Source organism: Anastrepha obliqua, chromosome 2 (genome assembly GCF_027943255.1).
Source record: "Anastrepha obliqua isolate idAnaObli1 chromosome 2, idAnaObli1_1.0, whole genome shotgun sequence".
NCBI lineage: Eukaryota > Metazoa > Arthropoda > Insecta > Diptera > Tephritidae > Anastrepha > Anastrepha obliqua.
This window is the reverse complement of record NC_072893.1, coordinates 15,448,743-15,472,637: the sequence shown is the minus strand read 5'-3', so window position 1 is coordinate 15,472,637 and position 23,895 is coordinate 15,448,743. Positions and strand designations below refer to the sequence as shown.

Genomic DNA, 23,895 nt, shown 5'->3' with positions numbered 1-23,895 from the left:
GGCGGTCGCCCCTCGGCAGGCAACGGCAAGCCTTCGAGTGTATCTCTGCCATGAAAAAGCTTCTCATAAAAATATCTGCCGCTCGAAGTCGACTTGAAACTGTAGGTCCCTCCATATGGGGAACAATATCAAGACGCACCTCACAAATAGGAGGAGGAGCTCGGCCAAACATACAAAAAGGGTGTACACGCCAATACGTGTACTTGCCCTTGGATCACCCTGTATAATATTTATTTGCATGAATAAAAACATTCACATATTTGTGCCTTTGTGTGCGCCAGCATATTAATCGAGGGTAACGAAAGCGACAAAAAGGATGCAAAATGGGATTTACTAGGGTATAATTGCTGGGGTGGAAAGTATTACTACGCGCAGGGGTTTCATAGCCAGTAGTAATTATTCTTGACTAGAGGGTTTTGGGAAAAAGATTTTCGTGAAGAAATAAGACAGAGCCTATCACTTGATTTACGCCTGAGTGCAAGGAATTGGTAGGGTGAAACTTAGGTTTTTTATTGCAACGAATATCCTGTTTCATTAAACAAACCCATATGAAGGTGGGAGAAACAAAATAAAGCGTTCCAGGTAGAAAAAGAGGCATACAGAAATACATACCTCAATAACAACTTTAGTGATAGTTTGTAGTTTTTTAAGGGCAATATCGCTTTTTCTTCGGATAGCCAAGCTGCAATCTAGGCACTGGATTCGGGTGGAACAGCCTCTAAACTGGTACAACAAAGTAGGAATAGGCTTACCACCTTAAGTGAAAACCCTAAGGTAACCTTAATCTGGGTGCCGGGACATCGGAACATTGAAGGTAACGAAAAAGCAGATGAACTGACAGGACCGGGATCAGCCATGAATAACGTTCTTGCAGAATCAGTATTCACACCAGTGGATGAAATGAAGAATATAATTTCCTAAATATACTTCCGAACCTCGATTGTAGATAAAAAAAATCAGACAACATGCAAAATGAGCAACACGTTATGGCCCACTTACAACCCCAAACAAACGTCAACAGTGACAAATATGAAACGAAGGGATGACTGCAGACTCATGGAAGTGGTAACTGGCTTCTGGCCCACAGGTGAGCGAACAGCTAAAATGGGTATCCGTAACTGAAGAAAATTGAAACTATCTTCCCTTGCGAATGTCCTGCCCTACGGAAGGCGAGGATGTTGACCCTTGGCAAACGGCTTTTGGAAAAGCTCGAAGAGCTGCCCGGCATAGACATAAAGAACCTTATGAGGGTTTTCGATAGCACAGACTGGATATATTCTTGAAGGAATAACCATATAACTTTTTGGTGTATGTGGTAGCAAAGTGGTGCGAAAGCTCTAATTGATTCTTGGTTATCGGGAAACTCATATTTCATTAATATAGGTTAGGTTCCATAAAATTTTTTTTTGTGCATTACGTGAAATATGAAACACTTGGTAAGAAATCATTTATGTGGATAATATTTTTCAACCATTTTTAACGGTCGGAGCTTGGCTCAAATTTTACTAAAAACAGGAGAAAAATCGTAGTATTGAACAAACTCTCGGTGCCCGGCTATGAAGGCTTCAGCCCACGCCTTGGAGTCTGACTGTTCCTCCGTCAGAACCTCTAGTTTGGTATTTTTCAGTCTCTCCAGGATCCTGAAGGCTGAACGCTTGGTACGGTAGTACCTTTCTGAAACACTAATTTGCTTTCGGGGGTGGGTACTACCCGGGGCAGTGATTGTGTCAGAAGAGCGAGCTGTAGAAACAATTGGCTGAATCGTGTGGTCCGATGGCGTCGACGTTGTCAGGGGTTTTACTGCTTCTGGAGTTCCCGTGTCCCCTGGAGCGACGGAGACAGCAAGCTCGGCTTGTCTTGGGACAGGGCCGTCCTTACTTCCCGAGGGCTTAGTTGCGAGGAGGGGTCCACTTCTGGCACTAGACGTTGATGGAATGTCTTCACCAACTTGTCTTGAGACAGGGTTGAGATGGTGGCCAGTAATAGGCCTCGCTGCCGTGGAAGCAGTCCCCGAAGGGACGGAATGAGAGCCGGGCCCTGGCTTAGCCACAGGCTTGGCACCACTCGTGTGTGTGGTTTTTCCTGTCGAAAGGCCTGACCTTCCCGTAGGATTGGATCTTGTTTTGTTTCTGCCTTTATCTGACGCTACGTTTGTTTGTGCATCACCATTTCATAATCGTCCGCGCTGCTCGAGATGCGGACTCAACTTTTTATGGGGGAAAGGAGAAACGTCGACCATGGCAGTCCTCTCTACCATGGGAAGATCATTCTACCTCCTAAAGTGACCCGGTTTCAGGAGAGCATCGTAAAAATACAGCCGGGCACCCCTGGCTGCAAACCATCCAGTGGTAACGGTAATGCATAACATCCTGGTTTAGGTGGGAGTACGGGAAGGATATGATGGGATGTCAGGATAAGGAATAATGTTCCCCGTATTGTCGGTACGGTGATCTCCTCATGGGGATTGGATTGCTAATTCCGCCGTTCGGCTGATGAATGGCTAGCCAATCCCCATATGGAGCTTCCCTCTTAGTTCGTGGTTAGCTAGCCCTCATGATATGGCCGTTAAATCACCACTTAAGTCTCATTCCCGCGGCAATGAGACCAACATGATGAGGATCCATCAGCTGGCGAAAAGAAAACTATTTGAGTGAAATTAAATATTGTGGCAAAAAATGTTTGGATAACTTGCACTGATTTGATTTATTTTGTAAAGGGTTTTTCAAAAGTGATGCCTAGATGTGACGAGTGAATAATTCCTAAACGATAGCATTTTTTTTTAACTCATCTTTGACATTTGTCAAATAGACAGATGTACAATTTTACATCATTGAACAACGCGTTAAAATTATTACAACTTATTATGAAAATGACTTGCGATTGACTTCAGGATAGTCAGCCGAACCTGAATGCTCAGTCCAGATGGAACAACTAATGTAGTACTCGAGGTTACACACAAGTTAATGTCCGCCTTTTTGTTGGCAGGATGCTGTTACGTCAAGTGGTTCTCATTCCAAATGCAGTCCGCTCCTAGTGTCTAACTATTTTAGGTGTATGGGGTTTGACCATTTTATGGCAGGGTGTAGGGTGAAACAAGGTGTCTACCGCAGACGCAGAGAGTGCACCGGAGTGCAAATTATGTCGCGTATTGACGGAATTCTTCGTTCAAGGGAAAGTTAATTGTTTATCTGCTGATGTCGACTGTTTGTCCAAGTTGCTTTGTTGCTTGTGCGCTCGACCGACATTGTTGGTCGAAATATATGGATTGAATTGTTGAGGCATTAGGTATTATGTTGCAATATATGGGGTACGTGAGTGTAAGTTACAGGAAAGATAATACCTTGCTTTGATCGAATAGCCCTACTCCATGCATGGCGTGATTAGAGACTTTCCTCTAAGCTGTAGGATCTTTACAGGTCTTTGTCATTAGTGACAAAGTGCGAAGCTCTGGAGACTTGAGAGTAGCAATGCTGTTCTCATAGGCTTAGATGCAAATACCTCATCCTCGATATGGTTCACAGGGTACCCAGACATTCTGCAGGATATTAGAACCACTTTCAGAGTGAATGGGTGCTGGTCAATGACCTCCACATGATGAATTAGCCAAGTGAGTGGTGTACATTTGGTGAGGTCAGATTATAATGTGTGCGACTAATTAATTAAAACACATTTTTTTGCCAAAATTCGTTTTTATTCATCAACATAATTTCCTTTTAGGGAGATACAATCATTCCAACGCTTTTCCAATCTTTCGATACCGCCTTTGTAAAACGATTTTTCTTTGCCTTCAAAATAGGCCTCAGTTTCGGCGATTACTTTATCATTTGAGCCAAATCTCTTACCACGGAGCATCTTTTTGAGGTCTACGAAGAGCCAGTAGTCGCTGGGGGCCAAATCTGGAGAATACGGTGGATGGGGAAGCAATTCGAAGCCCAATTCGTTCAATTTTTCCATCGTTTTCATTGATTTGTGATACGGTGCATTGTCTTGGTGGAACAACACTTTTTTCTTCGCCATATGAGGCCGTTTCTTTGCGATTTCGTCTTTCAAACGCTCCAATAACGCTATATAATAGTCGCTGTTGATGGTCTGCCCCTTCTGGAGATAGTCGATGAATGTTATTCCATGCGCATCCCAAAATACAGACGCCATAATCTTGCCAGCCGACTGCTGCGTCTTTGGTCGCTTTGGGCGGCCACTCAGCAGACTGCCGATTTGACACTGGAGTGAAATGGTGGATCCATGTTTCATCCATTGTGATGTACCGACGCAAAAACTCCGACTTATTGCGCGTAAACATGCCCAAACAGCTCTTTGAATCATCGATTCGTTGTTGTTTTTGCTCCGGTGTGAGCAAACGCGGCACCCATTTGGAAAACACCTTTTTCGTACCCAAATGTTCGTGCATTATGGTATGTACACTGCCTGTTGATATCTTTAGAATGTCAGCAATCTCCCTCACTTTCACTTTACGGTCGGACATAATGATTTTCAGTGTTTTTTCAACGTTTTCCGGAATAACAGCGTCATTTGGCCTTCCAGTAGATGGAATGTCATCGGTGTCTGTACGACCACGTTTGAATTCGGCATACCAATAATGGATGGAGCAGAGTCCTAACAATGTTTTTCAAGCCATTCCTGGCATTGAACAGTATTTTTTTTTCATTAAAAAACAATGATAAATCAGCACACGGAATTGCTTTGAATTCATTTTTTTTTTTTAACTCAAAAGTAGCGTCACTTAAAGCACTGTAACTTGTAAACAAATGGTCGGATTAACATATGATTTTGACAGTAAGCCTAAAAAGGTTGCCAACTTTCGAAAAAAGTATTTATTTAGTACTAGTGCCGCCATTAATGTGTCAGTCACACACATTATTGAACGTCCTGGTATGTGAGTGATATCAATGTGAGGTACGAGCAGCAGGTATGAGGTAGCAGCATGCGGGGTTGGGGAATAAGTGATCATACTTTGATACAAATTATGGAAAGTCCTCACAGTCCTTCAACTAAGTGTGTCAATACAATGAGGCGGTGGCGTACCTTACGCGCTGACTGCACACGACATGGGTATAGTATAAAGGAAATTGTAATTAATTTATCGCTTCAATTATACAAGGTGGTGCAAAATGTATCACTCTATTGGAGGATTTTTATTATAAATTTTGCAAACGACGTCCTACGTCAACCATATTTGGCACCAGTCAACTAGACAGCTGCGGAATACAAACAGACAAGTCGAAAAGGTCAGCAGAGCTCAGCAAAGATCAAAATAAAGATTTCCATCAAAATTATTTCTTTCTTATTAAGTAAAAAAATTATTAAAGAAAAAACCGGATGATTAAATTTGCGCCCCATGCATTTTAATATAAATGTTATAGGATATATTATTTTCGTTATTTCAATTGATTTACTTCTGAGGGTATTCCATCCGGTACCTGCTGGTGGTAGTAGAGAAAGAAAGGATAGCCTCCTTAGCATTGGAAAGTTCTGTTGTAGAAGGACTTGGTTTCATTTGGTGTGCCTAGTCGGTGCCGGTTAGAAATGACTGCCAGGCGTTGTTAAACTCGGCCAAAATCGCTTAGGTGGTTATCGCTCAAATCAAGAAGAAGAAAATAGTACTTCAGTAAAATCTCTACACTCTTAAGAGGTTAGGGGTAGTCAGAGGCCCGAAAAAATTATGATTTTCAATAATTTTTATTTGCTGGTCAATTGATTTATTTTATATTACACAAATAAAAACATAGCATTAATACATCATATTTCGACTTGTTTCGCTGTTCGTATGGAGGCCGTTTCTCCAGAAGTTCCTTGCGGTGATTATCACAAGTCTTTGGAGATTCATCTCAAATCAATCGGACAAAGAAATTAGTTTTATTAATAGATAATCTTGTGCCTGAGCGAAGCTTTTTTTTCAAAATTAACAATATGGCGGCCTCAGGAAATGTTTTCCAGATTTGCGAGAAAAAAACCGGCATATTAATTGTTTAAAAAAATCGAAATTTTTGAAAAAAATCCTTCGATTAGGCACGAATTTTTTATGTTTTTCAAAAGCAATATAAATTTTATTGAAATCTAAGCGGTGCTTAAAGTACAGTGATCACCAGTTCAAAAAAACATTTAACATTTTTGAGAAAAACGCAATTAAAGTTTTGCTATGGAGCTCTGGTGCGCCCGAGCGCCCTTTGTTAATTGTTGAATAGCTCGAAAAGTATTTATGGAATTCACTTCAAATTTTCACACAATATTTTTAATATGCTATACTTTAAGAAAATGCAGAAAGCCGAAATCCATTTTTTTGAAAATTCTAACTACCCGTAATCCCTTAAAATACAGCGTTTTTCAATAGGTGCGCTTCAACTTTTTTCCCGATAGGGAGGGCGAACGACGCAATATTTTTTATTTTTCGCTTGTCATTTGTAAACTTTATTAGTATACATTTCATCATGGAACGCTACACACTTGAGCAACGCTTGCAAATCATTGAATTTTATTATAAAAATGCGTGTTCTGTTAAGAAAGTTTAAAGTCGAAAAATCATCTTCAGTGATGAAGCTCACTTTTGGCTCAATGGCTTTGTCAACAAGCAAAATATGCATTACTGGGCAGAAAGCAATCCACACGTGATTCATGAGGCACCGTTGCATCCCGAAAAAATCATTGTTTGGTGCGGTTTACATGCCGGCGGCGTAATTGGCCCATATTTTTTCGTTGACGAGAACGATCGCCACGTTACTGTGAATGGAAATCGATACCGCGACATGATAAACGATTATTTTTGGCCGCAATTGAATGGTATGGACTTAGACGACATGTGGTTTCAACAGGACGGGGCCACAAGCCACACAGCACACGCTACAATTGATTTGTTGAAGAGTAAGTTCGATGAGCGCATTATTTCCAGAAATGGACCGGTCGAATGGCCGCCGCGCTCGTGTGATTTGACGCCTCTAGACTATTTTCTTTGGAGTTATGTGAAGTCATTGGTCTACAGTAACAAGCCGGCGACGATTTGTGAGCTTAGAGCCAATATTGAACGCGAAATTGCTGGAATTTCAGCCGATTTATGCAAAAGAGTGGTCGAAAATTGGGTTCAACGATTGGACTTGGTAAAACGTGCACGCGGTGGTCATGCAAAAGAAATCGAATTTCATACTTAAATGTATATGTTCAACCTCGATAATAAAAAAAAAATTAGTTAAAAAAGTCAAACCGTTTGTGTTTTATTCAAAAAAGTTCAAAAGTTGAAGCGCTCTTACTGAAAAACGCTTTATTTATATACAAAATTTAATAACGCAGAGAAAATAACTTTTCTAAATATTTCAATTAACAAAAAATCGTATTCCCTCTTTTATTACAATAAAATTTATTAAAAAAAGTGAACGCTTTTAACTAACAATAAAACTAAATGTGGTTAGAAAAAGTTTATGAAGGCATTCACCGACTAGCGTAGAACCTCGCCGCAAACCGCACACCAAGCAACTAAACTTCAATTAAATTGAATTTAGGTAGCATTGCAGACACGCAAGAATAAAAGAGCTTTCGGCATGCAGCAAACTTCAGTCTACCGGCCTCACAATGGCAGCCACAACGCCCACATCCAACCCATTATCTTCGGAGTAGCAGACAAGCAGCGCCAACTGACGGCCAAACAAGCACTCAAAGTAAGATCAACCGGCTGGCAGCAAAAGTAACTCAATTTATGACCAAAATTTCACTCGCTACACAAAGTGTCTGTCTGGTAAGGAAAGTTCTGCTAACCTGCCTGCACACACAAATACACCCACACTCTACATACACACACACACACACACAGGAGTAAACGAGGTTATTGCCTGAGTGCGTGTGGGTTGTGGTGGATTCGTCGGGTCTAGACAACGACCATTCGGGCTAACTCCCTAACAAGAAGTGGGCGCCTCAGCGCTGCTAAAGCAAGCGGGCAAGCACTCGGTGTGTAGTTGTAGGCTGTCATCGACAGACAGCCACTCAAAATGCTTTTGTCAACACCCACCAGCAGCACCATAGGGCACTTGTCGGCACACAGCGTTGCCTAAGACATGCCATGACGGACGAATGCTCAGAGTGCACGCACACACTCAAGCAAACGCATAACTGCTAATACTAATACTAATACTCTTTTATTAATATTATATAAAGCCGGTATATTTGGTATATACGTACGTATGTGTGTGTGTTTTGGTAGAGCCATAGAAGGCGTAAACTTTCTGTTCGACTTCTTGCTTCTTTTGGTTGCGCAAAAAATGCGCAAAATCATACGCTCCTCCCCGCCTGGCGCTCTGCTAATCAAATGAATTATTTATCTAACATCCGGCGTACACGAATTTGAGCAATAAATTAAAACACTTGCTTTTGTTTAAATGTATATATTTTTTTATATGTGTATGTGTATATATATATTTTTTTTTTTATATTTCATTGCGTTCTATTCTTATATTTTACAAATGTTTCTCTTTGCTAATTGATTTATTTCGTTCCTTTCTCGATATTTATGCAATAACATATAACTTTTGCTACACTGTATAATATTTTATATTCCATTCAGCAGAATTTCTTGTTGCTCTAATCATTGTAATTTTATTTTGTGTTGCTTATTTTCTTAGTCTATTTTATTTTCTCGCAATTTTGTAACAAACATTACAATTAAATTAATATTTTAATAATTTTTCTACTTTTATAATTTTTATTCCATAAGTTGATAAGAATTTGCTGCGAAACTAAAAAAGTAAATTTTCTTAAGTTTTTTATTCTTTCTTTGGTTTTGGTTTCGTTCCAACTCAGTATAATGGATATGAGCTATTTACATAGTTATTTGTAAGTATGTATGCAATTATGTTTTTGTTTGTTGCTGTAGACTTTTGACCACACTGTGCGCCTCCATTTTTCGGAGGTGAGAGATTCCTTTGCAGAGCAATGGGGTCCGGTGAGTATATAGAATCAGTTAAAGGTTTAAAAAATTGAAGTACATTTTTTTTACAAAAAAAACAAATACCATATTATTCAAATAGTTATTCTGCTACAAGTTTTCGGCAGACTTTTATTGGTCGCATGAAGGTTCTGTGAGAGAACACCCATATCGAAATTTTCCAAATAATAAAGAGTTTTACAATAACAGGTGTTTTTTTGAATAGCCCGCTATTTCGGTAGATGTCACTTTTCAAGCTGTAATTTTTTGATATTTGACAAGTAGAAACTACGCCATTAATAAAAATGGGCCGATACACCCTTAAACAACGCACTGAAATGATCGAAATTCACTATAAAAATGGGGAAGACTTGGCAGAGATGGTTCGTAAAACTGGAACATTTTTGGGTCATCGTGAAGCAGCTCGTCGGACCGCAAAACAGAAATTGGTGAAAAAAATTCGAGCTGTTGGGACAAGTTAGTAATGTGAAGAATAAAAGCCGCGCACGTCGCTCAAGAACAGCGGAAAATATTGCTGTTGTAGCCGAAAGTGTTGAAGAAAACCCAGGTTTGTCCCTCGTCCATTCCTCGTCATTCTTTGGAATTAAGAATTAGGCATTCAACAAACGTCATTACACCTCATTTTGCATAAATATTTGAGTCTTAAGGCTTACAAAGTCCAGTTAACACAAGAACTCAAGCCGGCCGATCATCAACAACGTCGTGTCTTTGCTGATTGGGTCGTTGACATAAATGAAAATGATCTGGAATTCCATCGAAAAATCATCTTGAGTGATGATCTACTTCGGTGGCTTCGTCAACAAGCAAAATTGTCCGATCTGGGGCTCAGAAAATTCAAGAGTTATTGTTGAAAAGCCTCTCTATCCTCGACGTGTGACTGTTTGGTGTGGTTTATGACCCGGCGGAGTCATTGGACCTTACTTTTTCGAAAATGAAGCTGGAGCAACAGTTACGGTGAATGGATTGCGTTATCGAGAGATGATCAACGATTTTTTACGGCCGGAATTGGATGGTATTGATCTGGACAACGTTTATTTTCAACAAGAAGGCGCTACGTGTCACCATTGATGAAATATCGAAATAACCTCTTATTGGAAAACCCGTTACATTAGTTGAGGAAAAAGAAATCCATTAGTTTTGATTTTTTATTATTTTAAAACTGTTTTGTAGTCGTTTTTTAGCTCCTGGGCGATGCTACGACTACCGGTCAACTTCGATTATTTCTGTTATTTTATCGGCATTACCGACATTTTCTTTAACATCAAAAATCCTTGAACGGAATCGACGAAACCAAAACTGCACTTAATTAGCTATTGCAGTAGCGGCACCAAAGCACCATTCACAATTTCAGCGGCCTGGCTTACATTTTCGGCTTTATCAAAAGAAAATTTTAAAGTGTACCGAATTTTCTTTTAGTTGAGCAAAATGGAACAAACAGCAAAATAATTTTTAGCTAGAAAAATTAGCTTGACAACGAGCATAAACTTTAAGCTGTTTGATCGATACTTTACGTGATATCGATTGCTACAGCCATGTACCGAGAAAATAATTACGAATTTGTGTTGTTCTTAAAGTTCGACCATTTTCAAAATAAGTTTCAATATTTTTAACGCCTTGTTCTATCGTCTAAAGCTATAAATTTGTCTGTATGAAATATTTCAGAGATGGCATGAAAAAAGTACCGCCTAGTATTGACATCTACCGCGGAAGGGGCGCTGCCGCGGGGGACCCCATTACTTTCCCTCGAAACTCGTAGGTTGTGGAGCGTGACGCAGTCAGGTGAAGCAACCGTAAGAAACAGATGATGTCTACAAACATAAAAGACAAAAGCAAAAACATCTCACGCATCACTGCAACCCTTACAGGTCACTGGAAAGTAGGGAAGCATGCAGCCAGACTCAACTTCTCTTTTCATCCCATCTGAAGAAGCTGTCAAGTGGAAGGGGTGAAGGAAAGCATTTTCCACTACTTATGTGAGTATCCAGGGCAAGCTAGGGTACGACTCCGCTAACTGGGTAAGCCTTTCTTGCAGCAAATTAATGAGATCTCAGACATCGAGATAAAGAATTTGCTGCTGTACTTGAATTGACTCATCTACATATCAAACTGCATTCCCGATATTTTTCAGCAAAATTCTTTGAGAGTTGAGTTTCTTTTTAATTTACTTTCTTTGAAACTTGTATTTATACGATTTTTATAAGAAAATGAGTTATGTACTGCATTCTGTTGAAAAGTCAATGATCTAGGCGTTGCTTTTGATGATTTCTTAATCACATAGACTTTACTCTAACTAAAGCGTACTCTACTCTTTGTTTTATAAGAAGGAATAGTTCTAAATTTGGGAATCCTTATAGTCTTAATTTGTTATTTACTGCATTTTCGATCGATCTTCTTTAGAATATGCCGCAGTGATCCATGAAACAGAATTTCTGCAGTGATTAGATCGAATCCTGGTGATCTTTTTGGCTTCATTATTTTTTTCGTTGCCTATTTCCTTGTCTGTTATTAAATATACCTCATCAACCTCGTTATAATGCGATTAATGTTTGCTTCTTGTGGCGCATTGTAAGGCGAGAAAGTATCAGTAAGATGTTCACAAAAAAATTTTGCCTTTTTCAAAACTTGTTGTAGGCCATGCGCTGCTGGGTTTTTGATTGGTGAATACTGTATGTCTGGTTGCTTCAGTTGCTTAATGCATTTCCATAGCGAGTAGTTAGAATCGCGATAATTTGATAACTCACTTGTTGGTCCAACGAGAGATTCATCATCATCATTAGCATTACAGTCTTGTGCAGACCATTGCGTCCACAACTACGGTTCTCCACTCCGATCGATTCTCTACTACTCCTTTCCAGTTTGTGATACCCATTTTCTGCAGGTCGGCTGTGACCTCATCTACCCAGCGTTTGTTTGGTCTCCCTCGACATCTCCGTCCAATTGGTTGTCTATGGAACGCTATATTGGCAGCTCTCCATTTGGGCATTCGGTACATGTGCCCCAGCCATCTGATTCGTTGACTTTTTATAAAGCGTATTGCGTTTCCATTACGTATCAATGTGTCTAGCTCATGATTGTATCTTATCCGATACGTTCCGTCATCTCGCCGGGAAGGACCATATATTGTTCGCAGTATCTTTCTTTCAAACCTTAGTATTTGGTCCATGTCTTTTGTTTTAAGTACCCATACCTCACTGCTGTATGTTAGTATGGGTCTTATAAGCGCTTTATACATTGCCATCTTTTGATCTCTTGATAGCAATCGGGACTTGAATAATTTTATGTGAGCAAATAATGCTTTGTTTGCCGCACTTACTCGGTCATTTATTGCCGCGGAAGTGTCAGAATTACTGCTGATGAAAAAACCTAAGTATTTAAATTTGTCGACCTTCTGTATGCATTCACCATCTATTTCAATGTGTGCATCTTCACTCGGTTTCTTTGCGAAGTGCATATATTTCGTTTTATCTATGTTTACCCGTAGACCCACTTCTAAGGCTGTGTTTTTCAATCGCATATAAATTTTCTTAACCTCATGTTCATTCTGTGCAATCACGACAATGTCATCGGCATAAGCTAACACTTGCGAGCTGCAATTAAAAATCGAATTGCCACATTTCAGTTTGCATACTACCTCATGTAGTAATAAATTAAAAATTGTCGCTGATAGTGAATCGCCTTGTTTTACACCTGATGAAATGCTGAATTCGTTGGTAACATCTCCATTTATCATAACCTTGGCATTAGTGTTTGATAGTGTCATCTGAATTAGACGAGAGATTATCATTACTTTATTGACATTCTCGTCGATTAGCCTTTCAGAGTGTGCCTAATTTGATTTCGTTATTCAACTTCTGCCTTAACCTGTCCATAGCAGATTTTCATCTATACTTGTAAGGTTATCTATGTTGCTACGTCTCCATGAGCCCCTTGGACGTCTTCTATTTCGTGCTCCTTGTGGATTCCAGTCTAAAGCAGATTTGCTGACTTCGGGTGCTGATTTGCCCAGTGTATGTCCTATCCAGAGCCATTTTCTCTCTTGAAACTCAATATTTTTCAGGCCATCAGATACGGAGAATTCGGCGCAAAACAGCCGTTCACAAACGTTTAAATTTTCACCAGTAATCACCGAAAACTCCATCGAAATTGTTCGTAAATTTATCAAAAATGAACCGAAATCATCATTGGAATTCATGGAATCGGAGTTTAATATCTCCAAAACATCGATTTATCGCATTTTAACTGATCATTTGGGCTTTCGAAAGGTCTGTGCTCGTTTCATTCCGCACAAGTTAACTGAGGACCAAAAATTGTTCAGAATTCAACATTCGAAAGACCTCAGTAACGAGGCGAAAAGAGACGAGAACTTCCTTTACAATATTGAAACTGATGATGAAACCTGATGTTTCCAACATAAACCTGACACTAAGCGCCCAGGTGCAGAATGGAAGGCCCCAGACGAGCCACCATCCAAAAAATTGCCTTTTGAGAAGTCAAAACTCAAGTCGATGCTCATTTGTTATTACGATTCCAAGGGAATTGTGCACAAGGAGTTCGTGTCAACCAGTCAAACCGTCAATGCAATTTTCTGTCTTGGCGTTTTGAAGCGTTTGTTGCATCCCATTTGTCGCATTCGCTCTGAATACCGCAAAGGAGGAAGTTGGCGCTTATTGCATGATAATGCGCCATCCACTCTTGTGACTGATTTTTGGACTAGAAATCGCATTTCAACCATCAATCACTCACCGTATTCACCTGATATGGCTCCCTGTGACTTCTACCGGAAAGTTCTATTCGGAAAATTGCATTTGACCTTGAAAGGAAAACGTTTTGCATCCGTAGAGGCCATCCAAAAGGCTTGCACCGACATCTTGAAGGGCATTCCGGTCAATGACCTGAAACACTCTTTCGAAAAGCTTTTAGATCCCACAAAACAGTGTATCGAGACCAGAGGGGACTATTTTGAAAAAATAACTGAAAGTTATTAGAGCGAGTCTTGTTTATTTTGGACCTTGTATTCTGGCTCAATTATTTTGATCATAATCAGGAATTTTTTGTTTGCGTTCTCCTCCGACTTTTCACCTTGGTTGTGCTGTACAGAAGAATGTTCCTGTATTTCAAATTTTTCTTTTTTGAAAATATCATTTACAACACTTTTGATATTATTTCCAAATTACGCCAATTCGCCATTAATATTAGTAGCAAAATTCGGGTGTTATTCTCCTTGTTCTAGACGATTAGAAATTTGCCCATGCAGTGCTGGAAAGTTAAAAATAACTTTTAAAATCTATTTGCTTTCCATTAAATGATATCCGTCTAAACTTTGCTTTTCCAAATTAATTCCCGAAAAATTAAAAATAACGTCGTCTTTGACCGCACCTTAATTTCCCAATTGATTTTCAGCAGTTTAAACTAGATGAGTGTAAAAAGCTGCTCCCACTTATAGGCCTCTGATTAATGTCATTATATCTTGTTTATTTTTTGTATTGTAGTAATTATAACTAAATACCTGTGTTGATATTTATTTATAATAAGTTGCAATCATATTTTTCCACAAACAATATTTGCTGTGAAATTGATAAGCGTGAATGCACAAATTAAAAATACCCTTTAGGGAAACCTTGGACTAGTGGAATAAATTTCTAGTTCAAACTTGACCGATTTTATCACTTGGGAGCCACTTTGCTATGCCTTTTATAGGGAGTAGCGGCATATAATTTCAGAGTGTGATAGTGGCAAAGTTTAAAAGTGAACATAAATAATAATCGCCTTCCACCAATGGAATAAGTAGTAATCAACTGGCGTCTGACTCCACTTCTGAAGGTTTGCCTCTTACGACGTTTGCTTCTCAAAAGAAAGATTCACGCAATTGCATGAAAACTGATTCACAACAGAAATTTGAAAATAATAGAAATCCTGGAAGTAGCCAAATTTTACAAGCTCTAGGGTCACAAATACCTGATACGAACATACTGCAAGTGATAGAGGAAATGTTCTACCTGTTAACTCTTTCTATATTTTTAAAATTTTTTGGCAAAAATTAGCATGCGAAAATAGGCTTAAAGAGGGCCCGAAAACATTATGTACAACCTACTCAAAATTATATAAAATTCGAAGATTTCGTCTCATCTTCTTCTGTCTTCGGCCTACGTGATCTTGCCCGAGTTTAAGGCCGAGATTAGGTTTTTTTGTCGATAATTTATCAGCCAAAAAGCCATTATCCGCGAGTGTGCCAAAATACCTGCAAGTCACAGTTGTGCAGCTGGAGATTAGTTTCTGGACCATCTCAAGGCCATAGTCAAGGCAAAAGGTGGTCATATCGAACAAAAGTAAATTGGTTCTTAATATTGTATTATTTTCACAATTTTTTTTACTTCGAATAGAATAAAAGTAATTTTCCGATCTAAATTTATGGCCTTTTTAATTGGTTACACTGCGAGTGCCCGACGCTGTAGTCTAGTCGTGAACCTTTAAATTCAGTAAAAATGCACTGCGTTGGTACTGATGAGTTTTCCTGCATGGCACATCTGTACTTGGCTTTTTTGTGTTTTTTAATATTAATATTTCATGACCTCTGTTGCATTAGCGCTAAATGCTTAATTGCGACTGTGGCCAAAGACTAATTTAACAAACTCATGAATGATAAAAATTTTCAAAGAATGTAAGCACGAAAACAAAAAAAAAATAATCTACTGTTCATTTGTAATGCATCTGCTACTTAGGTGTGCGTGTTCGTGTAATATTTTCATATTTGTATTTTTAAAAATTCTATTTTTTAACGCTTTACTTACCAGTCAGACAAACAATCTGCATACATACATACATACATACGCATGTGTGCGTGTGTACACTTATTTACTTATTCCTATAATTCAGTATAACTATTTAATGCACGCGTTAATTCTAAATAAATGTTGATTTTCTATTAACATAATTAATTCGGTGGTTTCCACCCACTTTTTCACTTAATTTCTAGCAATCAAGTAATTTTCTATATTTTTTTTACTCTATGTTATACATGTATCTATGTGTATCTATATATGTATTAAAGGCTATTTACTGATACATTCAACGCTGCTAGCATCTAACAGATTTGACTTACTTTCATGATTATTTATATATTATCTGTATTTATACATTTGTTTATGCAAGTTTATATGTCGGTATGTACGGCGGTGGTCAACTAATTCGCATACACTCATGGCCAATAAAATAGGTGTGCGACACTTTGGCCAGTTTTGGCAATTTTACTTTGGCTTATTTAGAATCTATTAATTTTTTGTTAAAGTGCGACTTATTACACAACAAAAACAGTATAAATCGTTTTTCCAAGCTTAATGACAAATTTATGGGAATTTTGAACAAATTTTCAAACATTTTAGTTAAAACTTTTAGAAAAATTTTTGATATGCAGTTATATGGACTATTAAATTTTAGTCTAAGAAAGTGCAAGCTGCCAGTGTCTACAAAATAAAGTTAAATTTTGAAATTTTTTTTTGCTGACGGTGCTAGTCATTTCCCACCATACAAAACATATTCGAGCCTATTTTGTATGCAAAAAATTTCGAAAATTATTTTGCTATTTGCTCCCACTTGCAACTTATAACTTACTTCCAACGTACTAAAATTGTATGAAGTACAAGGTGGCGCAAAATTAATCACCCTACCGGAAGATTTATAATTTTTGCAAATGGCGTCGTGTACCATAAATATTTGACTCTTGTGAACTGAACAGCTCCTCATGGTGCTGGATCACTGTACACCCACGCTAGGTCCGAGCGGCCCGTTTTCTACTCATATTCCTTCACGGGAGGAGTGGGCGGAGTGCAACATTTGGCGGCAAGGCATGGAAACATGTTCACGGATGGCTCGAAGTTGGACGGCAGGGTTGGTGGGGGAGTATTCGGTAAGGAGCCTCCCATCAAACTTAAATTTAGGCTTCCGGACCAGTGTAGTGTTTTCCAAGCGGAGATATCCGCAATTAAGGAAGCGGTGGACTGGTTGCTTAATTCGGTAATTTCCGTTAAGGAAGTAAATATTTACTCCGATAGCCAATCGGCAATTAGGGCCTTGGGCTCGCTGTTTCTGCGTTCGAGATTGGTGGGGGAATGTCTGGCTTCTCTCTCGATTGCATCCGAATACTTCGACATCAGGCTCATTTGGGTTCCCGGTCACAGCAGCATATAGAAAAACTGCTGGGCTGATGAGCTGGCTAGACAGGGAACTTTACAGACGGTTTAGTTGCGAAATGAGACGAACCTGTGGTCTGCTCCTGGAAAGATGGGCCTCGAGTTAATTCAGCGAGCGCTGGGCTAGTACGCAAACATGCAAAGTCGCGAGATCTTTCTGGCCACGGGTAGATCGGGGACGCTCAACGGATCTTCTAAGGCTAACAAAGCCCCCGCTCTCGCATTTGGTGGGTATCCTTACCGGACACTATCCGCTAGGTGTTCATGCCGTGAGACTTGAGATTGCCTAAAGTCCGTTCTGCAGAAGCTGCCTTGAGGACGAGGTGGAATCATCTCAACACTTTCTTGTCAGCTGCCCTGCTCTCGTCTGGCAAAGATTTAGACATCTAGGCTCTCATTTTTTTGCTACGCCTGCGGATATAGCAGGTCTAAATATCATAAATTTGGTGAAGTTCATCAGTAGCTTGTTGCGGCTAATTACGAACGAAAATCAGCCCCCGTCGACATCGTCGTAAAATTCATTGTCATCATCGTCTCTAATCCCAAGGCTCCTTCTTCCTTTCCTTCTCCTTTCTCCTCTCCCATGTATGGCATCAAAACGGACAAATTTTCAATATTTGTCCAAGTGTGCCCTAAGCTAGGGCAGCCATTTAAACTAACCTAACAGAACAGCTGCAGTATGCAAAGTATTTAGTAAAAAAAGTTGGATGATTAATTTTGCGCCACCTTGTATAAAATTTCATGCCAAAAATTTTTCTAAGAATTATGATTAAAAAGTAAATTTCATGAAAATTTGTAGAATCTTCATAATTTTAATAACTTTTATAATTTTTGCGCAAAGTTACAATAAAAAAGAAAAATACGATTTAATGGGTTTTGTTGTACATTTTGTATATTTAATAATATTTTTTTGTATTTGGTAAAAAAGTTATTAAAACCAAAAAAGGATGATTAATTGTGCGCCACATTGTATAAAATTGATCAATAAGTTTGAAATTTTGGTGAAATTTTCGAAAATCTTCGTAATTTTTATTCCGTATAGTTTTGAAAAAAAAAAGATTTATATGTGCATTGTTTTTTATTTTATAGCAATTTTTTTTGGATTTAGTAAAAAAGTTAAAAAAAAAAATTGCATGATTAATTTTGCGCCACCTTGTGTAAAATTGCAAACTAAAAATTATTGAAAAAAACGATTTATATGGTTTTTTTATTTAGCTATCATATTTTTGTATTTAGTAAAAATTTATTAAAAAAAAGGTGGATGATTAATTTTGCGCCACCTTTACGAAAATTATTCTCAAGATTCTTATCAAAAAGTTTAAAGTATTGGTGAAAGTGTGCAAAATCTTCGCATTTTAAATAACTTTTTATAATTTTTGCGCAAAGTTACAATAAAAAAAGAAAAATACGATTTATTGTGTTTTGTTGTACATTTCTTATATTTGATAAACTTTTTTTGTATTTAGTAAAAAGTTATTCAAAACAAAAAACGTGGATGATTAATTTTGCAACACCTTGTCACTGCCTACCAAAAATTATTCTAAAAATTCTTATAAAAAATTTAAAGTTTTGGTGAAATTTTGCAAAATCTTCGTAATTCTCATAATTTTTGCGAAGAATTTGAAAAAAATTGATTTATGTTGTTTTTGTTGTACATTGTCGTTTTTTTTAGTTAGTAATACTTTTTTTGTATTTAGTAAAAGAGTTATTAAAAAAAGAAAATGGATGATTAATGTTGCGCCGCCTGTAGAAAATTGCACACCAAAAATTGTTCTAAAATTTCTTATTAAAAGGTTAGACATTTGGTGAAAGTTTGCAAAATCTTCATAATTTTTGCGCAAAGTTTGAAAAAACATCGATTTATATGGTTTTTGTTGTATTTACATCTTTTTATTTTATTTAGCTATCGTGCAAAATAGCATACTAAAAATTATTCTAAGAATTTTGATTAAAAATTTGAAATTTTTGGTCAAAGTTTCCAAAATCTTCGTAATTCTCATAATTTTTGCCCAAAGTCTAAAAAAACGATTTTCATTATTTTTATAATTTTTGCACGAAGTTTAAAGAACCGATTCACACTGTTTTTTTTGATAAAATTAAAAAAATTATAAAAAATTAATGCACGCTAAATATACAAAAATTAACATAGCCAAATGTGTCCATAACCCCGCACACCTATTTTACTGCCCATGAGTGTACCTTTGAAGGTTCAAAAATTTTTACTCATAATTCCACACAAAACTGTATTTTAGAGTACTTTTTATGTCTTCGTAGTGTGTGCAATATTTCTTTCCTCAAGCTTCCAGCGTTCCATAATTACCTGGCCACCGCTGTATATGCTTTTTCTATATAATATTTCACATGCATCACTTTCAACATTTACATCAATATGAATACTACTTTAGCCCCTGCTTGATTTTACCTATACTTAGTCTTAGTGCCTACACATACATACATATCTATTTACTATTTAATTGTTATTAATTCCTCCTTCTTTCTTTATTTTCTCAACATCCGGTCTCCGGAGAGCACTTCGTCCTCATTTTATTGTCTACGTTCGGGCAATCATCTGCAAACGGTACTATCATCTCCGGCGCATATCGAGTGCGGCGCAGCAAGAAAGAGTTTGCCATTCGAACAGGCGCACAGCTGGAAGACACGATGCAAATGGTCACGACTTTGTGGCGCTCCCAACGAAGGCGGTTGCGCTGTACGCAGATTCGGCATAAGGATTTTGGAGGATTCCAAGCGCAGCTGTAGTATGCGATTTTTTTTTGTGTGAAATGTGTGGGAAGAGAAGAAGAGGAAAAAGATATTGCGATATGAGATGGTTTAAATGTACATTCAGTCAAACTTCTACCAGAAATTCAATATCTATCTACTTATTTTTTTATTCATTCATATGTGGCAATAACTATGAAAGTGGACTAGATTACGTTAGGTTAACCCGGCTGACATACGACCTTTGGGAACCAGAAGAAGCGATACAAGATGAAGACTGACCTCTATTAAGACATCACGTATGAAAATCGTCTAGGTAAAAAAATCGTGAGTTTATCAGTTATTTCACACGGCCTTATTGTAAACTAAATTTATAAAATGTAATTTTTACGATACCATCAAAAAGGATACCATCAGATGGTGGTTGCAATTTTAAAATTATATGGAATTCATTTAATGTTAATTATGGGAATAGCCAAAGCAAAAAAAAATTATGAAATTATGTAACATAACTTGAAAATGACGCGTGGCCCTTTTGAACTACTCGTACATAATAAGCCGATAAACAGAAATCAAGTAGTAACAGGATCAACAAATCATTCGTATTTATTTAACCAGGAGGATATAACTACTCAAATATATATAATAGCTAACAGTCACGCTTATCTCTATCTGACTTCCAGTGAAAGCCTGAAGATATTCGGTTCAGTGGAAGCGAAGTTATTGCGTCTAAAGTGTCAGTATTTTGCGTCATCGGTACAAAAATGAGTTTCGAACAAAGAGCTAATATCAAATTTGTATTTTAAAATCGGTAAAAAGTTAACCGAAACATTTGAATTGATGGAAAAAGCTTATGGCGATGATTGTCTATCTCGTTCCAGAGTCCATGAGTGGTTTACACGTGCACGTTTCTTTCCGCTCAAGTTAACTGAGGACCAAAAATTGCAAGGAATTCAACATTCGAAAGACTTCATTAAAGAGGCGAGAAAAGACGAGAACTTCCTTTACAACATTGTAACTGGTGATGATATGAGGTCTCACCAACATGAACCTGAAACTAAGCGTGAAAGTGCCGAATGGAAGGCCACATGTGAGCCACCACCCAACAAATCGCCTTTAGAGAAGTCAAAAATCAAGTCATTTGTTTTTACGATTCCAAGGGAATCGCCTACAAGGAGTTCGTGCTAATGGGCCAAACCGGCAATGCAATTTCCTATCTTGGCATTTTGAAGCGTTTGTTGCATCCCATTTGTCGATTTTACCCTGATTATCCCCAAGGAGGAAGCTGCGGTTTATTGCATGAAAATGCACCATCTCATCGATCCACTCTTGTGACTAATCTTTTGACTATAAATCGCATTTAACCATAAATCACTCAACGTATTTACCTGATATCGCTCCCTGTGAATTCTACTTTTCGGAAAATTTCATGAAAGGAAAACGTTTTGCGTCCGTAGTGGTCATCCAAAAGGCTTCTACCGACATCGTGAAGGGCATTCCGGTCAAGGACCTGAAACACTCTTTCGAAAAGCTTTTAGATCGCGCAAACAGTGTATTAAGGCCAGAGTGGACTATTTTGACTAACTAAACTCGCAGTTATCAGAACAATTCACACATAATTTCCCATTCATAATAAATTTCGCTTAATCAATTTGTTTAGTTTATTAAAATGCAAATGGGGTCTGACTTTTTCGACTTTGGACGTGAATTTAACATATTTCTATTTTAGTTGATAACTTGAGCTTCCAGGTAGCTTCCTAAAATTTAATTTACTATCGGTTCATGGATATAACCTTTTAAAAAGGATCCTCGAACAAGATGAAAAGAGCCCAGATCCGGGTGCGCCATCGAAGGTGTTAAAAAAGGTATCAAACTCAGACTACTTTCATAATTATTGGCGCATATGTAATTTATTTGTAATCTATAGTACTTATAGATACAATAACTGCAAAAAAATTTCGGAAATATTATAGTTTTTTGATTACATAATTAAAAAATAAGCAAAACTAATTTTCGTATTCGGCGACCCCAGGTTAGTCTTAAAACCCTATTTTCTCTTTTTCGATATAATACTTTTCTCTTAATAAGTTTCTTAAAATAATTTGGCACTAGTTTTGTGTCTTAAAATCAATATATTTCTACACTAACGGAACTCACGTTAAATTAGAAGTGAACATTCGGTTAATACACTAAGGTGAAATTGGGCGCCAATAAATGATTGACGAACGGTAAGTACATACAATATTTACATATAAATTCTGCGTTTTTTTGACGAATTACGAGTAGCAGTTTCATTGATTCACTTATTTTTCTTAATATTTGTACTATTCAATTATTAGTCATTAATTAAAGATAATTTTCGCTTTCGAAGATATTAACAAAAATTTTATTTTAGTAACATTTTTACAAGTTTATAATAAGATAATTGAATGTTTTTTTAAATGCCACTTACACTTCCATCAAGCGCACTCAGTCGCACATCTTTTAGCGCAGTCACTTCGATTGCTCCGGCACGTGATTGCAAATTTATGTCCTTTGCTGCTGTCAGCTCCAGCTGACGTGTTGGTGATTCCAGTCTACAGCAAACAAATAAAGTAGAAATGAAAAAAAAAATTAGAAAATTTGGTATTTTACGGAAAAAAGTAATGAAGAATTCTAAAGCGTCTTTCAAAAATAACGAAATGTAGTGAACATTTCTTAAGCGGTACACATTTTTATGTCATCTTTGACATTTTTCAACAAATAAAATTGACGCATCTGATGAGGAGAAAACCTTCGAATTATTTCAGAAAAATCATTTTGGAAAAGTAAAGTTTATGTGAACAACGATTCCAGAGCTGAAACACAAGGTTCGTATAAAGATAGCTGAGCTTATATGTGATTCTATGCTGATAGATTAAAAATGGATAACAAAAATGCAGATGAGTTCTCTTCACCATGTTGGCTATCACCGTTTAAACTTTTTAATTATTTAGTTCTAATTTACTTGAATATTTAAAATAATATTATGTCAAAATATCAAGCTGATCGGAGATGATAAGTATTAGACTGTTTTGTTAGCAAACGCTCTTAGGCTTCCAAGTGCTAAGAAAAATTGTAAAACAAAAACAAAAAAAAAAAATTCTGTCAAGTATATTCCGAGAAATATCTTCTTGAACAAAGGCATTCTAATTTTTGTATTTCAGATAATTCTGTTGCCAGTTATGATGTACGCCGCAAAACAACTTTATTTTTGGGGGCGCTTCCAGACGTTCACTATCTATCGCTCACTTTTCAATATTGCACAAGGAATATTTGGGGAGTGATTGTTCACATATGGCATTATAATAACTAAATATACTAACACCACCTGCATCGCAAAAAAAGGTCTTAGAATATTACTTTTTTTAGCAAATTATATATAATTGACTCTTTATTGCGTATTTGGCTGAGTTCTTCCTACTGCTATTGGGTAGTCGAAAAAGTCTTTTCGTATTTTGTCAATAGATGTCGTTGGAGTCATCTATCTCTAGTGCTACTAATCACATTGTGTCATATCATATGGTGTTAGAAAGGTGACATTTTAAGCTTCATTTAACCAAAAAAAAAATTAAATTCGGAGAAGTTGAAAAAAAGTTATAGCTGTTCAAAAATGAGTGAAAATAATGAAGAAATTCGCTATATTTTGAAATTTTTGTATAAAAAAGGGAAGAATGCCACGCAAGCCACCAATAAAATTTGTGAAGTTTACGGAGACGATGCTGTATCAGTTCGTGTAGTACAACAATGGTTCGCTCGCTTCCGACCTGGAAATTTCGATGTGAAAGATGCACCTCGCTCCGGTCGACCTATCGTTGAAAAAGTCGATGAAATTATGGAAAAGATTGACCAGGACCGTCACATAAGCTGCCATGACATCGCCAAGGCACTAAACATTCATCATCAGACGGTTTTGAACCATTTAAGAATGGTTGGTTACAAAAAGAACCTCGATGTTTGGGTACCACATGAATTGTCTGTGAAAAATTTAATGGACCGAATTAACATCTGCGATTCTTTGCTGAA

General features: G+C 37.5%; 1 protein-coding gene across 1 annotated transcript in view; it reads right to left on the bottom strand.

Moving 5' to 3' along the window:
- Positions 1 to 19,499: 19,499 nt before the first annotated feature.
- Positions 19,500 to 23,895, bottom strand: part of LOC129237113 (uncharacterized) — a 94,418-nt gene continuing 90,022 nt past the window's right edge. The window contains exons 7-8 of the mRNA XM_054871551.1: positions 22,304 to 22,427; positions 19,500 to 19,884 (exon numbers count right to left, since the gene is read on the bottom strand). Of these exons, the coding sequence (XP_054727526.1) occupies positions 19,696 to 19,884; positions 22,304 to 22,427 (313 nt within the window). The 3' untranslated portion in view covers positions 19,500 to 19,695. The remainder of the gene's footprint in view (positions 19,885 to 22,303; positions 22,428 to 23,895) is intronic.